This window comes from Penicillium psychrofluorescens (assembly GCF_964197705.1).
Source record: "Penicillium psychrofluorescens genome assembly, chromosome: 1".
Lineage (NCBI taxonomy): Eukaryota > Fungi > Ascomycota > Eurotiomycetes > Eurotiales > Aspergillaceae > Penicillium > Penicillium psychrofluorescens.
Window position 1 is genome coordinate 928,983 of NC_133439.1, and position 16,032 is coordinate 945,014.

Here is a 16,032-nt window from a genome sequence, read left to right on the forward strand (position 1 = left end):
AGGTGTTGGTGCGGGTGGGAGGATGGTTCGGACGTGGGGTAGAGGAGATGGAGTGACAGAGGTACTGTCTCAGATGCGGTTGAGTGGTGACATCAGAGGATATGGATTTATTTATAGCCCAAGTAATACATAATGAAGTATTAGAGAGAGAGTGTGTGAGAGATCTATGCATATATTCCATAAATAAGGATAACCAGACACCAAGGTTCCTCTCCATGCCGTGTAGACTTCTGCCTGAGGCAACCGGCGGTCTTATCTGCGATAAGATAAGATAGCTGTTCCCCCGGCGACCGACGTTCTGGACCCGGACGGATCAACTACTTTCACTGCTGGACACTCCCAGGAGTGACCGGTTCACCCATCACCATGATATCTCCGCATAAGAAACCCCCAAACTCGCCTCGAACGGGTCGCCACTTGGACGGTCTCTTCAAGGATGGTATCTGGTGCTGCAACTGTCCCGAACGCCCCCCCGCGATCAAGCACCAAGTCAAGAAGGAGAACGAGAACCATGGCCGGTATTGTACGCGAAGCAGTCTCTGACGCTCAATACCCGCTGACTCTTTTAGTCTACGTCTGCGCTCAACCGCAGCATCTGCGTTGCCGCTTCTTTCTCTGGCAGAGTGACGCTCAGGTCCGCGAGAGAGCCGCCGTCCTTGCGAACACCCAATCGGAACCTGATCCCTTCACCCAGACGCCTTCCAAACCATATCAGGCTAGAACTGGCCTTCTCACTCCACAGACCGAGCGCAGGTTCGTTGATGCCCCGCCGCGCAGATACCCATCACCACCCAAGACCGCCAAGGCGCGGATGATGGCGGAGGATGCAGATGAATATGGCTGGAACGACGATGAGGATGATGACGAGGAGCTCAAGGAAGCGCTGTCAAGCAGCCAATCTGCCACGGCGTCTTTCATCTCCCAACCCAATTTCCACCCTGAGCTGCCATCTAAAGCAGTGCGCACATCGGAGACCACATCGCCTGGCAAAAGGAAGCTGTCCGAGTTCGCATACGACTCCCCCGCTCGTGCACCATCCATATTGGCAACACCGCAGTCTACCCGATCATCTCGGTTCCCTCCATCTTCGGCGGAAGTGTCCATGACACCCACACCGAGCAAATACCGCGACGTGATCAGCGGCGACTCGAATGCCAATCGATCCGACCTTGCAAAGGACGCTTTGGCGATCCTGGATAAGCACAGCGTTGTGCTTCCCAACATTGCACTGAATGAGCTGGTGGCGCTGCTCGACCGCCAGGAGTTGAAAACGAAAGGTATTATTCAGGGGAGAGATATGTCGCGCAAGGCGCTGAAGAAGAAGGAAGAGCAAATTGGGATGCTGAATGAGCGGATTGAGCATATGACCGTGCAGCAGGGAATTGACAGTGACCATATCAAGTCCATGAGGAATACTTGATGATTCATGCTGGAATTATCTCCAGGAACTGGCTGTTTTCTGAATTGTGGTGATCAAAGGGAGCTGGTTCCCTGCGTTTCTGCCTCCTAGCGCAAATTGGTTCTTTACTGTGAGCTTTTCTCGCCGATCCAAAAATCTGTATTGTCCATAATTTAATAGAGCATCAAACAGAAACCAGAGGAAGAGCTAATATATGATCAAGGAATCAAGTGTATGATATACCTGCGACTTTGAGCTCGAGTGGTAGTTTTGCTATCGGTGATAAGATAGCGGTCACGTGCAAGATAAAGAAGCAAATTGTCGCATGTTCACTCGGACCAGCTGCAGTTTCAATCGCCCATCTCGACCCTTAAAAGAGCCCTCCGACTGTCGTCAATGGAGCAATCGGACGAAGGCTGCAGCCGCGAATTTCTCGCCATGTTTCGCCCGCCCATCAACCGCGCCATGCGGTCCCTCGACCGGTCCTTCTTCCGGAAAACGGTGCCCATCTCCGCCGCGCGCGTCTTCCAGCACTCCGATATCTCGCGCGTGCGCAAGGAACTGAGCAGCAGCAAAGATCTGCTAGTTGTGCATCGGCTCAATTGCGTGCGCGACGTCAAGGATCCAGATGGGCTGGTGCGGAAGGCTCTTTTGTTGCGCGGGGATCTGAAGCATGATGGTATGGGACTCCTACTGATTTTGGGGTACATGCTGACGCAAATACGCAGACAAGACAACATGGTCTCCGACTATCAGTGAGCTCGTGGAGAAAGGAACTGTGGGGCTGGGCCCTTATGAACTGGTTCTGGACTATGATTTCTGGAACTATGGTGCGTGGAGTTTCCTGCGGAATAGGCACAAGTGCTGACATTTTACTAGCCGATATTATTGCTGCGATACTGCCTGAGAACGATATGCAGGAAATCCCACAGGGGTTTACCCAAGTGGGCCACGTCTGTAAGTTACCTGCTGCATTCGATTGAACCTTGCAAAATAATCTGACTGATATAGTGCATTTGAACCTCCGAGAGCAATTCTACCCGTATAAACACATCATCGCAGAGATCCTCAAGGACAAAAACCCCGCCATCCGCACCGTCATCAACAAAACCGAAGATGTCGGCTCGCACAGCGAATTCCGTACATTCCCATTCGAGCTGCTGGCCGGAGACAACGACCTCAATGTCGTCCAGCATGAGCAAGATTGCGAATTCCGCTTTGACTATGCTCGCGTGTACTGGAATAGCCGTCTGGAGACGGAGCACCGCCGGCTGGTCGACAAATTCCAAGCGGGCCAAATGGTCTGCGACGTCATGGCGGGCGTGGGACCTTTTGCAGTACCCGCCGGCCGCAAAAAGATCTTCGTTTGGGCCAACGATCTCAACCCATATGGCTACGAGGTGATGCAGGACGCGATTCCGCGCAACAAAGTTCAGGAGTTTGTCACGCCTTTCAACCAAGACGGCCGCGCGTTTATTCGCTTTGCGGCCAAGGAGCTTCTGGATGCCGAGCCCGTCACCGTCACTATCAAGCCCAAGGCTCGCCGGGACAGGAAACGAAAGGCCAACGAAAGCCAACAGGAGGAGCCGCCTTCTCCACCACCCGAGATGTATACCCGACCTTCTATCGTCGACCACTATGTCATGAACCTGCCCGCCACGGCCATCGAGTTTGTGGACGCTTTCCCGGGCCTTTACACCGGCAAAGAAGCGCTCTTCTCACCGAATACGTCCCAGAAGCTGCCCATGATCCATGTGTACTGCTTCTCAGGCCATTCCGACAACGAGGTGGATGACCACATCGATATCTGTCAGCGCATATCTGAGCGTCTGGGGTATACCATCACTCCGGAGGATTGTGTCGGGGGTACTGGAAACCAGGAACTGGAGCTGGCCATCCACAATGTGCGGCTTGTCAGCCCCAAGAAGCAGATGTTCTGTGCAAGCTTCCGTCTTCCGGAAGAAGTGGCCTTCCGGGCGTAGAGTGAGGTGCTGTATAGTGAGTTGTTGCATAGACTAGGCGTTTGTGGCATTGGTGTAGAATACAGCCAGAGTTCGGATACCCTGAAAATAGACTGTGCTCATCATTAATAGCTGATAGATATTTAACCACCTCGTAAATATACTGCATAGTTCGTGTAACAGGCTGCTGGGGACGACTGAATACCCGATCAGGCAAGAGGCGGCGCTGTGTTCACCGCCTTCAACTGCCGGGCCCTTGGAAGAGTTTCCACCTCTCCTGGCCCTCTTCTCTTCCAGTTCACACGCACACCAAACGTCGACACATTAGTTGCGGTCGGGGATCAACAAATATTCAATCAGCGTCGCGTGTATAACGAGCGTCCGATCTCCAATTCCGAAGTCACGATGAGCGTCCAACTGCCCCCGCCCACGCACCGCAAACGCACTCTGCCCCAAGGCGAGCTCGAGGCCGCGTCGACCCTTAAACTCGGAGCAGACCAAAACACTCACACACTGTCCCTGTCTGAAGCGCGACTTGTCATCAACAAGGTGTTGGAGAACAAGCGGCGTGGAGGGAACAAGTACGAAGAGCCGGAGTAAGTGCGATCCCGTCAGTCTGCTTCCAAGACGAGACCCTGACCTCAGAAACTTCTAGGAACTTGACCCGGACTCTGGACTACCTCGAGGTGTTTGCCCGATTCAAGGATGAGGAGAACATCAAGGCGGTGGAGCGGTTGCTGAACTCACACACCGAGCTGGAGATGTTCGAGCGGTCACAGCTTGGTTAGTGCGGTTTTTTTTCCCGGGAGTTCTTGACTCCGTGTTAACCATCAAATAGGAAGTCTGTGCTGCGATAATGCAGAGGAAGCCAAGTCGCTTATTCCCAGTCTGCAGAACAAAATCTCCGACGGAGACCTGCAGGAGCTGCTGGATGAGCTGACCAAGCTGCGCAACTTCACCGAGTAGACTTGCAATTTTGTTTTTTTGGGAAGCATGGCGTTTGGAGGTTTGCATTTCATGATCCAGTGCTATACAATTCGACAAATAGACAGGAAACTCGGCCACGATGAATAATAAAATGATTGACGAGTCAGCTATGGTCCGATTTTCTGTTCTAGTAAGAGGCAGGCGTCACGCTGAGTCGCCCGCCATCAGTTACGAGCACATTTCCGTTACAGTATTCCCCAGCCCTGGATGCAAGAAATAGGATCGCACCGGCCACGTCTTGCTCATTGCCCATCCGCTGCTCCGGTATACCCGAAGCCGGGAAAACCTGCCTCGTTTCCTCTGATTGCTTGGCCATATTCGCGGCTGTCATCTCGGACGGATATACTTCCAAAGGTTAGTCTTCGATTTATATACAACGAGAGAATAACTTACTTCCGGGAGCGATGATGTTACTCCGAATCCCATATGGCGCCAATAATGTTGCAAACTGTTTCATCATATGCGTCGTGGCAGCTTTGCTTCCCCCGTATGCAAACCCACCCGGAACGTTCCTGTTAAATCCCGAGATGGAACTGGTCGCCACAACCTGGCTTCGTGGTCCCCCGTTACGCTTCTTGTTGCCTTTATCAAGCAGGCGCAGAAACGCAACAACGGTGTAAAATGTGGCCGCCGTGTTGACGGTGTAAGTGTTTGCAAAGTTCTCGAGCTTTGGACCCCACAGCTTTTGTTGTAGTTCCTCGATTGGTGCAGATTCAGACAGTCCCTCGAGATCAGGTCCACTGATTCCTGCATTTGCGACCAGGAGGTCAACGTGGCCTGCTTCTACGTCGATGTGCGCAGTGAGGCTTTTTAAATCTGCTTTTGAGGTTACGTCTCCCAGGACCGGGATGATATTGCCATATTTCTACAAATCGGTGAATACTTTTGACTATGCGTGTTGAATGAGGGGTAAAGGCTGGATACTCACTGATTCTTTCGCGGCACTTTCGAGAACGGAAAAACGCCGCCCAACGATAAACACCTTTGATGCTCCATTGGCGGCTAATGCTTTGGCCATCATGAGTCCAATTCCTGGAGCTAGTCAGCTGAGTTCGATTGAAGCCCTAAAGAGACCGCAGACCAGTTCCACCGCCCGTGATAACTGCGACCAAGCCATTGACGTTGAAGAGATCGGCCGCGTTAATCGAAGCACTCATTGTAGAAAATCCCAATAAAGTAAAATTCCAATATAGAAGCTAGTATTGGATGGCCCTCCAAAATATGCTTTGTCTTGGGGGAAATGAAGTCGGCCTTCCCCCAAATGCAGCTAAGCTCGTCGGCTCGGGCTCGGGGATACCCCGGAACAAGATATTAGCCGACGATTGTTACTGGTCGGCGCATACCATTAGCGACAGAGGATGGCTTCCGAACTCTGATCGAGGCGCTCCATTGATGGTCAAAGGCTGAGAATGTATTTCGACGGGGCATTGCAGTGACCTATTACTCATATTTTATGGATTCTGAAGCAAGTATGTGTACTTCTGACCTTCAATGTTGTCTTGAGAAAAGTTGAATCGAGTGTAAATTGAAGAGAAAAATTATTTTTGCAGAAATATCTGCCAGCTATTTCATTCACACAATATCCTCCCTCCGCGCTGGCGACTCCTCGATATGATGGGTTGTACCCGAGGCAGCTTCAAGCGCCTTATCCCTGGGCGACAAGTCCAAAGTCTTTTCTTCCTCGGTAGGATACGCACGCTTCAACATTGTGAAAGCAGATTGCTCGAACAGACGATCTGTGGATTCAATCGACCTTCCCTTCAGCTCGGGAAGGAAGAAAAATGCCCAGATCGCGCTCGCAAATGTGAATACCGCGAATATGAGATAAGCGCCCCATTTATCCAAGTTGAGCATCATGTATGGCGTGGCTCGAGTGATCGCAAAATTGAGCAGCCATTGCCAGGCGAAGATCGATGACATGCAAATGGCACGAATGCGGTTGGGGAAGATCTCGGAGGGTACGACCCACGGAACAACGGACCAGCCGAAGGACCATCCAAATGCATAGATGTAGATGGCAACTACGCCAACATATCCACCGGCGCTGACCTGGCCTGTTTCGATTGTAGCCAGCTTGACGAAAATCGTGAGATAAAGCAAGCAGCAAGCTTGAATCACCGCGCCAGTCATGAGCGGCTTGCGCCGGCCAACATTGTCAATAATCAGGGATGCGTAGACCACTGTGGTGCAGACTTTGACAATTCCATAGACGCCAGTCGCGAGCAAGGATGTGCTCGTTCCTGTTAGCCCCACGGACGCAAAGATTGACGGAGCGAAATAGTTTATAGCGTTGGTGCCCGTCATCTGTTGGAATATCTGCAGAGTAAATGCCAGAATATATCGCCGCCGATTCGCTGGGACAGTTATGACTTCCTTGCAAAGACTGAAGACGGAAGACCCTTTGACCGCGAGCATTTCTGCTTTCACGGACTCGGTGATCTCTGCAACCTCGATTGCGACAAAGGGATGGTCGGCGGGGAGTTGGCGATAGTATGTTAAATTTTGAATTGCTTCATCTGACCGGTCATGGCTGATTAGGTACCGTGGAGATTCCTTTTGTAATATCATTCCAATGAACAGAAGACCACCGGGAATCATCTGGATGGCCATTGGGATGCGCCATTGCTTGTTTGAGGGATTGCTCCAAGTGCTCACGGCATACTGGCTCGAGTTAGAAGAAATGGATAGCCAAGGACAAAACCGGAAAAGCTTACATTAATCCAAAACGCAAGAGAGAGTGAAGTCACGATAATAAGGTTGAAACAAGTAGTCATGGCGCCTCGGATTGCCTTCGGCGAGGTCTCCGAAATGTACATCGGTGCAACAACGGAGCACAGGCCAGTTGCGATACCAGATATGACGCGACCGGCATAGAGCGTGCCTGGGTATAAGATCAAAAAAACATAATTTTTCCCGGCTTCGGATTGACTTACTGAGACGTGCAATCAACTGGAGAATACAGCCGATGAGGAAGACAACAGCCCCGACAATCAAGGTCCATCTGCGACCAAGTCGATCCGCAGAGGTGTAGGCCAACAGAGCGCCCAGAACAGCGCCTGCTTGTAATGCAGTCACAATATTTGCTGAGAGATTTGGAGCCTGGTACGCATTGGGGCCATTTGCTGTGAGGCCAAATGTCTCCTTAAAGGAAGGGAGGACGATGATGCCGCTGGATGTAGAGAGTAAGCAACAGGTCAGAACATGGACTTGAAAATTATCTCACCCAATATTTCCAGTGTCAAATCCAAATAGAGATCCGGCCATACAGGCACTTCCCGTTGCGAGCACTAGTCTCCAATTGAAGACCTCCCGAGGCATCGCCTTCACATCGGCGCTGGTGAGGAAGTTTGTCATTTTGACGCGTGGTTGATGCTCATCCACGATTTCGTCAAAAATATAGGAGAATTCCCAGAGCTCCCATTTTATGGGGGAGCTAGGAGGGGTAAAATACGTTCGTCGTCCTCGTCGGCTGAGATTTATCAAGCGATAGGCCGGGTCGGTTGGGGAACCCCACATCCCCAGATTCTCGGGGAGGCCGAGTGCAGCAGGATCGACTCGGACTCAATGTGAGATGAAGAAAATTGGACAGTGCAAGTATAGTAATTTAAGATAGTAAATATGGGCCTTTCAATGATCTTGATCTTCATATAGTCTAGAACTGAACACAAAATGCACTCTTTTTTGCTAGCTCAACTGAGTCTCATCCACATGGACGATTTTGATGCCTCGTCGTTCATATGTATAACTGACATAGACTCCACCTTTGCCATCGCTAATTATAGCGGGATAACTGAATTCACTCTCTCCATCATTGACAATTCCCTAAGTTCTCGAATTAGTGTATCGCCAGACACCTGGATGCAAATGTACACATACAGTGTCAAGTGCCACAATCTTCGAGAAGCCAGCAGGTGGCGGCTTTGATTCGAGGATCACAATGATTTTCCAAGTTTTGCCCTCATCTGATGAGCTTGATATCACCAAAGGTGTTCGAGGGCCCTTTTTAATAAATAATCTGTCAACCGGCGTAGAGGAGTTCGCATAGGTAGACTTACCCATCTCTGCTGAACTGGATTGTGTACCACGAGCCAGGTCCCATTATCCAGGCGCAAAGCATCCAATCCACTATTGTTGTTAAATAGTGGGGTTAGATACATCTCACCCCAGGTCTCCCCATTGTCTTCAGAGTCAGCTCTGCCGACATGACCAGCAGAGGTTCTCGTGAACATTGATATCTTTCCAGGTGCAGAGTTAATCAAGCTAGGTTGAATGGCACCTTCACCCGGCCAAGTTTCTCTGTTGATTTCCACAAATGCCGATCTAATCCAGGTCTTGCCTTGGTCGTGAGAGGCATCGGTGAAGCAGTCCCACTTGCCATCGGGTGTCTCCAGCGATGCTGGTGCAATTATCGTCCCATTAGAAAGGACAAGTGGCTTATTCTTCACAGGGCCTCGACCACCTTTGAAAAGTTAGGATTGCTAGATGAAAAGAGGAATGCTTCTCACCTTCGTCACCAGGGACGAGTTCTCGCGGCTTACTCCAAGTTTCCCCTTTGTCGTCCGATTCGATGATATTTGTGCGCCAGGAGGAGATTGGAGATCCTACTTTATAGAAAAGTAGGATTTTATTAGGACCCGGGACTCTTAGCAAGACCGGATTCCAATGCGCAAGGCCCTCGTCGGATGCCACTGGATATGGCTTAGTCCATGAAGCGCCGGGCTTGGATCTGTCGAGTCTGGAAATCCAGATTTTAGTGTCAGGAAGACCTTCCTTTGTACCACCAAACCAGGCACAGAGCAGGTCCTGGCCTAAAAGAACGAGCGTGCTCGCATGGACCTCGGGCTGGCGAGGATCAAAATGGACTGGGAACGACATGACCGCGCTACTAGAGAGTAAATGGCTATTAACCCGGATACGCCAGAGGTATAGTCATGTCGGTATGTACTGCGCTTGTCTGCGCGTCAGTAGCAGGGCCACTTGATTCGGTGGTGGTTAGCCGATCGAATCGACCAGCTTGTCGGCCCACCGCCGTAACCGATCGCTTATTTCTCCCTTCGTCTCGGGGTCATTCCGACCGCCTATTCCTAGATCCTCTTCAGCAGGTCGCTCCATCACGCTGCACCAAGAGTTAGCGATCGCTTGCTTATTGATAACGGTTTTCTATTTGATATCGGTAAGAAGTCGCAGGCGTTATGAACCCACCAGTGGATTCCGACGCCCTCGGAAGCGATGCTCCAACGCATAGATCGTCGGCGAACCATACAGATCAAGGAGATCGCGTTACAATAACCTCGGCAGATTCGAATAGCATTCCATCCCCAACAACCGGGCAAAGAATTGCCGCGAGTCCAGGCTCGCGTCTGCAGCCCTCAAAGGATTCTAGACGATCTCGGCGAGGTTGTCTGACTTGTCGAAAGAGGTTCGTCGCGTCATCTTGTGATATCAGGCCGCCTTTTTATTTATTTTCCACTTTGCTATCTTGTAATTTATTGCTAATTCTCTGAAAAGGAAGGTAAAATGTGACGAAGAGCGCCCAGTCTGTGGACACTGCCATCGCCTACGGCTTGGCTGCAATTATGAATCTACAGCGTCCCAGGACTCGTCACCTAGGATAGAGAAACGTCGACAAAAACCATCTATCCTACGACAAGAACCATCCTCTTCAGGCAATGGGCTCTCAAGGGTAGGAGAGCAAGGCCTTCGTCGTCCAGGAAATGACGATGTCAATCCAATTCGCCCACAGACTGTGGGCTTTGAGGGCGAAACTCTTCATGATTCTGAAGCAACGGCCTTTGGAAATCTTGCACCCAGTATGAGCCTAGATGTGAATTCAATGGGCAATCAACCCTTACATCAGAGTTTTCCAGGCCCAGAGAATTGGGAACTGGAGCTGCTTGGTGAAGATAGTCTATGCACCAATATTCCTATCATTCCAAACTTCACAGCGGTTCAGCAGTCAACTCCTTATGAATATGTTCCATTCTCCTCCAATCTTACTCGATCCCTTTCAAATTCTCTCACAGACAACTGTTCCCCATTCGACACAAGTTCAGCCGCAAAAAATGGAAATAGCGCAGCCGCTCTGCCGTTCCGGAGTTCTGAGCAACCCTCGTCCAGCCCAATAGATGAAATGACGCTTCTCAGACACTTTGTCAACTTTGCAGTGCCACCAATCCTGGTAGGCGTTGAGCCACGCTGGCATACTTATCGTGATGCCCTCCTCCGTCTTTCAAAATCCAGCCTGCCTCTACGCCATTCGATATGCGCCTTTTCCGCGTTATCGATTGAAGAGCCGCCTTCCCAGCGGACGTCTCCAGCTGCAGAGTCATCGGATTTTTATTTTACTGTCGCAATGAATGAACTTAAGAAATTGCTCGACAGCCACCCTGATGCAAACACCCAACTGAACTCCCGCGAGGCTATCTTGGGAAGTATATTCTTCCTATCATATGTCGGAATCATCGTATCCAAAGCTCCTAAACGCTCCGCGGAACTCTTGGATCAAGCTTATCTTCTGCTAAGCCAAAACGCAACTTCGACCTCGGCATTATACAATCAACTTCAAATCTGGCTGAAATTACTGGATGCGAAGGTCGTAAGTGCAGGTGGCAGAGGGTTTCACTTGTACAGCAACCCCGACAGCCTAGATTTAAACACCGTTCAGGGCAGCGATTCGCCCGCCGGTGATGGCGAGCAAGCCAGCATGGAGACGGAAGATATTCTTTTCACTTCTCTCAACCGACAGGCCTACAACTTCTATCTCCAAGTGCTCAATTTCTCATGTCGAATCGCACACCTGGACAAATGGCATCGCTCTCGAGGGTCTGTGGAAGACGAGCTAGAGGTGTTGCTTGCAGCGGACAAAATCATGCGCGACCTCAATGCGCTCTGGACCCGCAGACCTGCGATTATTGACCTTGCGGATCAAAAAGGGCTCCAGCAGTATATCGGGTCTGGGTTAACAACGAAGATCCAGCACCACCTGCGGACTTACACGGCCAACTTTCATGCTTGCTTTATACATCTTCAACGGGTCGCCTACGCACAGTTGCGATCGATTCCACAAATCAAACCTGCGGTGTCGAAGATTGTGCATCTGTCACTGATGACGTTAGAAGAAGGGCAATCCCTGCCGGTCAGTATGCTGTGGCCGCTGATGATGGCTGCTTGCGAGGCCGAGGAAGAGGACACACAATCTTGGATCATTGAATGCATTGAGGGGATGAAGGTCAAGGTTGGAAATACCACCCGGACAGCGAACCTAGTGCGTGAAATCGTTGCGCGGCAAAAGAGCGGGCAGAGAGCAGACGCTAGAAGCGTGATGCATGAGGCTTTTGAGGGAGAGTTTGCGATTATTTGATAATGGGCTCTTTGATAGGTTAGCTTGTTTCCCAAGTGCCGGTTTCCTTTCTCTTTGCTAACTGGTATAGCCCAAGGGGGACCATAGGGTTGACTTTGTATAATGTCAAAAAAGGAACTCCCTTCAACCCTATATGGCTCCCACTGCTTAGTGTTCCTCCATATCCCAAAGGTCCCTCATTAGAGGACGGTATTCCCTTTCAAATGAAAGCTTGGACCCTCAAACTTTGTCCGTATGACAGATAGTGTTATTTGCCAGAAAGGCAACTGCGTTTTCGTTAGGCGTCGTCTGGTTATACCTTTTGGCTGTTCCTATACTGACGCATGTGTCATGAAATCTGACGCTAGGCCGAATATGGTGTCAGCGGGAACAAGTTGTTGGAGCGGCGACTGCACTACGGAAAGTCCTTTCCGCCATCATCTCGAGTTACTACTCCGTACATCAAATCACGATCTCTCAAGCTTGGCCGTTATTGGCAATTATATGATCATCCGCGACCGTCGATCCGAAACCCGAAATGGGTTCCGGAGGGATTACAGGGTCGCCAATCCCAGTGATTAACTATAGAGTCAGCAAATCATCGGGGAGCTGGTCAGCCACCATGAATAATGCGTTGGACATGCGACGAATCAGGTTCGCTGCGATTTCTCCCGACCCTCAGAGCTCTCATCGCCACCCGGAGTAGCATTCTGGCGAGGGTGATATTCCAGATAGAGCCCACTTCGGGGAGGGCGAGCGAGGGGAAAGGTTAACTGAATCATGGGCATCCTCGGTACTGCCTGTTTCCCGCAACGCCACGCAGTTTGGGGGCTCCCTATTAGCTAAGTTCTCCAGATTCTCGCGTCTCAGAATCGTATACTAGGCCCGCCCAATGAGGCAGAACGGCCCTCTGACTCAGCATTTTCCGTACGTAATGCCCCGGCAGACAGACCTCCCGGCCAATCAGCGCGCCCCGACTTATCTGTGGTGACAATTGCAAAGGCATAATCTGTTACGAGAGCAAAACGAGCCGGCCCAGCAAGCTGCTTTCCATATGTCATCATCCCGGCCTGCTTTTTTTTTCTCCCTCGTCCCCTCGTGCCTTCTTGCCCTCTACACTACATCCCTCTGTTGTCGCGTGCTCAGGAATGACGGAGCGAACCATCCGCCATCTGATCTTGCTGCAATCGCTCGCGGGTCCGCCGGCCTGATCTTTTTTTCCCTGTTGCTCGCGGCTCCCGGTCGAGATTCGCGGAGATAACCAAGCCTGATAAGGATATCGGACGTAGGTGCTCGTTGGCTTCACCCCTACAATCGATCTCCTGCACCACCGGTCATCCATCGATCTTCTTATCTGACCGGTGTCAATGCTCCAGTCACAGCCGTCCCGTTTCCATTCCACCCCAACGCGGTCCCTTGATTTGTGGAGTGGCAGTTCCTGGGGTTCCCTTACGTGACCAAATCGCGTAGTCTATCTAGGGATTCCCTCCTATCTCCATGGCTACGGTTATCACCATCCAGCCTTCCTCGACGGCTGGTCCAGCGGCCTCATCGGCCTACCCTCAAAATCACCATTCTTCCCCGGACCATCTCCGCCGCTCCCGTCCCCAGACGGCCGCCGCAACTTCGACTCTATCGCCCTCCCCCCGCTCCGTCCACTCGACTCTCTCCCGTGTCCCCGGTCGGGATGGAGCCAGCTGCGACGCCTGTCTTCGCCGAAAGAGCAGGTGTGCTATGAACGAAATCGTCAACAAGTGCTACTCGTGTGACTTCCATCGGCAGGACTGCACTTTTAACCTCTCCGCCGTTCAGCCCGCGGATGTCCCTCCCAAGAAGCGGAAACTAGACGACTCCTCCGCTCGAGAGCATGTGGATTCCGTGAAACGTTCATCGACTGTTCAATCGGCCCATCACGCACTCTCCACCGACGGGGCTCTTCCGCTCCGGAGCACCCACAACATGATTCGCCCTGGGTTCTTCAACCTGTCGACACAGTCCATTGGGATGACCACAGACTTGGAACCCGCACTACTCGACCACCTGCCACTAGATGAGCATGACGAGTGCACAGTCTCGACATCCCGGGTGCGCCGGTGTGCCGACGACGGCACTTTCATGCGTGTGATCGATACTGCTCCTATTGGTGACTCGCAGGCCGTGTCACTCGATGCTATCGAGAGCCTGGTCGCTCCGTACGGTGCAACTCTGATCGAGAAGTTTTTTGATCATGTACACCCTTCGTTTCCCATCCTGATGGAAGAAGCGTTTCGTCAAGCGTACCGAGAACGGCGAGGGCTGTCGCCTTTACTTCTCTCGGCAGTCTATGTTTTGACGCTCAAGTTCGTCGATGTGGGAGCAGCCTCGCAGACTGTACGGCGACCCGATGCGGCTCGGTTGGAGAGCACGGCAATGAAACTGCTGATGGACTCTCTGCCATCTCCAAGCATATCCACCATCCAAGCAGGTCTGCTCTTGACGCAAAAGTCCACCTTGGCCACTTCCGCGCTCAACGGGCAGATGGTCACAGCCGGCTTCGAGCTCGGTCTGCACCAGGACTGCTCGAACTGGCGTATGGATACTTGGGAGAAGGGGTTGCGGAGACGGCTTGCATGGGCCCTGTACATGCAGGATAAGTGGTCCTCGCTTGTCCATGGCCGTCCGTCTCACATCTTTGCCTTCAACTGGACTGTCAAAGATCTTGTGGAGGAGGATTTCTCAGATGCCTTTGCTTCTGGCACCGACTCTGCCCATGACGAAGCGGCCGTTGGACACGGGCCCCTTCTCTTCTGCCACATGGTTGCCTTAACGACGATTTTGTCGGATGTTCTGGATCGATTCTACACGCTGAAGGCCATTGATGACTTCAAGGCCGCTGGAAAGCAACGTACGCGCCTAATCCTCGACAAGGCCAAGCCTGCCCAGATCCGCTTAAAGGAGTGGTTCTCATCCTTGCCAGGAGCATTGAAGATGGAATCGTCCTCCGGAGAGCTTGTCGAAACCATTACGGATGAGCACGCCCGCAATGGTGCTCTGCACTTGGCCTACTTCGCCACGGAGATCACCCTTCATCGATGCATTGTGCGCTCCCTCTCCGAAGACGGAACGGATTCGTACCTGGCTCACATTTGCCGCTCGGCTGCGAAGACGCGTCTCATCTCTGCCATGGATTTTGTGAACAGACTGCGGCCCGCTCATCTGCGATCGTTCTGGCCAGCATCCGCCCGCACGAACTTCTCTCTGATCGGCTCCTTTGGAATGTTGTTGCGCATCACTGCCCCTAGCAAGGAAGAGGCCGAATTCTATCGGGTGCGGCTTTGTGAATATCGCTGGACTCTGAGCGTCAGCCACAAGAATGCCGAGTTCATGAGCTTCGCGCTAGAGAGCCTTGACAATGCCTCCGCTCTGGATAAGCATGTGCCCGTTAAGCCTGGCGTCGAGGAGCTGATGGCCCACTCGGCAAAGTCTGTCCCTCGGTTACCCGTCACAAGTATCGGGTCGTACGATGACTCGATGATGGATGCTGACGGCACCCTTGGTGGCACGGCTGCCTCATCATCTGTCATGTCGGGGCTTGCTTCTCCGGCAACCTCCGTTAGTGACGGAGAAGGAGAGCACGATATGTCTATGCATCCTCTTTGATCTTGTCCTTCCTCATCCACTCCATCCCCAAAATAACCACCTCTTCTTCCCAAAACCCCCACATCCTCTCTCATACGCTTTCTCATCGTCCTTCATACCATCCCCCCCCTCTCAATTCTCATTTTCTACTCATGGCGTTTCGACGGAGTTATCTTTTTCAGCCTTTGAATGATTACATGATGGACTTGATGTTTTGGACTATTACCCCTTGTACCTGACTAGCTCTGCCAGTCGCAGCAGCATGGATGTTTTGTTATGATGGATTCCCTTGTTTTGGTTTCTTGTTCGTGACGTGAGCCTTGGGACTCGCGCTTTTGATAGATCGGACCTGCGATAGGATATAGATCGGTTAATGATTGAATGATTGACCTATTTGGATCTCCTCAAGAAACTCGTAATGGTACTTCACAAAAAAAAGTTGCACACACCTACTGACTCTTAACTCTCACGGCGTGGTAAATCGGTGATGATGCATTAGTTGGCGATAACTTCGACAAATATCACTGCGGATTGGGTATCTTGTGAATGTGTCCACGATATTCATCGTTAAAAATAGCTCCAGAACGCCCTTCGGACTGTGTACATATTCCAAGTAGTCGAGTTTCAATTGGTAGTAGAAGCTCGAGAGCCCCTTCATCCCCCGCATTATTATCCCTTAACTGCCGAGGCGGAAACGGCTGTAGATTTCGGTCCTCGAATGGCATCAG

The 16,032-nt window shown here is 51.5% G+C and overlaps 7 protein-coding genes across 7 annotated transcripts; 5 read left to right on the forward strand and 2 right to left on the reverse strand.

Moving 5' to 3' along the window:
* Positions 1-366: 366 nt before the first annotated feature.
* Positions 367-1,420, forward strand: PFLUO_LOCUS326 (uncharacterized protein; the record flags this gene model as incomplete). The annotated part of the gene is made up of 2 exons (XM_073780500.1): positions 367-523; positions 570-1,420. The coding sequence occupies 2 exons, from the start codon at positions 367-369 to the stop codon at positions 1,418-1,420; spliced, it is 1,008 nt and encodes a 335-aa protein (XP_073634424.1).
* A 375-nt stretch (positions 1,421-1,795) lies between these two features.
* On the forward strand, positions 1,796-3,381 carry PFLUO_LOCUS327 (tRNA(m(1)G37)methyltransferase; the record flags this gene model as incomplete). Its single annotated transcript, XM_073780511.1, has 4 exons — positions 1,796-2,078; positions 2,128-2,229; positions 2,279-2,356; positions 2,411-3,381. 4 exons carry the CDS (start codon positions 1,796-1,798, stop codon positions 3,379-3,381), a joined length of 1,434 nt encoding a protein of 477 aa, XP_073634425.1.
* Positions 3,382-3,765: 384 nt separating this feature from the next.
* PFLUO_LOCUS328 (RNA polymerase B) lies at positions 3,766-4,326 on the forward strand (the record flags this gene model as incomplete). Its single annotated transcript, XM_073780522.1, has 3 exons — positions 3,766-3,956; positions 4,016-4,143; positions 4,199-4,326. The coding sequence occupies 3 exons, from the start codon at positions 3,766-3,768 to the stop codon at positions 4,324-4,326; spliced, it is 447 nt and encodes a 148-aa protein (XP_073634426.1).
* A 148-nt stretch (positions 4,327-4,474) lies between these two features.
* PFLUO_LOCUS329 (uncharacterized protein) lies at positions 4,475-5,504 on the reverse strand (the record flags this gene model as incomplete). Its single annotated transcript, XM_073780533.1, has 4 exons — positions 4,475-4,692; positions 4,741-5,212; positions 5,276-5,379; positions 5,429-5,504. 4 exons carry the CDS (start codon positions 5,502-5,504, stop codon positions 4,475-4,477), a joined length of 870 nt encoding a protein of 289 aa, XP_073634427.1.
* Positions 5,505-5,919: 415 nt separating this feature from the next.
* PFLUO_LOCUS330 (uncharacterized protein) lies at positions 5,920-7,701 on the reverse strand (the record flags this gene model as incomplete). The annotated part of the gene is made up of 4 exons (XM_073780544.1): positions 5,920-7,008; positions 7,062-7,228; positions 7,281-7,516; positions 7,571-7,701. 4 exons carry the CDS (start codon positions 7,699-7,701, stop codon positions 5,920-5,922), a joined length of 1,623 nt encoding a protein of 540 aa, XP_073634428.1.
* Positions 7,702-10,699: 2,998 nt separating this feature from the next.
* Positions 10,700-11,707, forward strand: PFLUO_LOCUS331 (uncharacterized protein; the record flags this gene model as incomplete). The annotated part of the gene is made up of 1 exon (XM_073780556.1): positions 10,700-11,707. The coding sequence occupies one exon, from the start codon at positions 10,700-10,702 to the stop codon at positions 11,705-11,707; it is 1,008 nt and encodes a 335-aa protein (XP_073634429.1).
* A 1,476-nt stretch (positions 11,708-13,183) lies between these two features.
* On the forward strand, positions 13,184-15,325 carry PFLUO_LOCUS332 (Fungal specific transcription factor; the record flags this gene model as incomplete). Its single annotated transcript, XM_073780567.1, has 1 exon — positions 13,184-15,325. One exon carries the CDS (start codon positions 13,184-13,186, stop codon positions 15,323-15,325), a length of 2,142 nt encoding a protein of 713 aa, XP_073634430.1.
* Between the last annotated feature and the right edge of the window lie 707 nt (positions 15,326-16,032).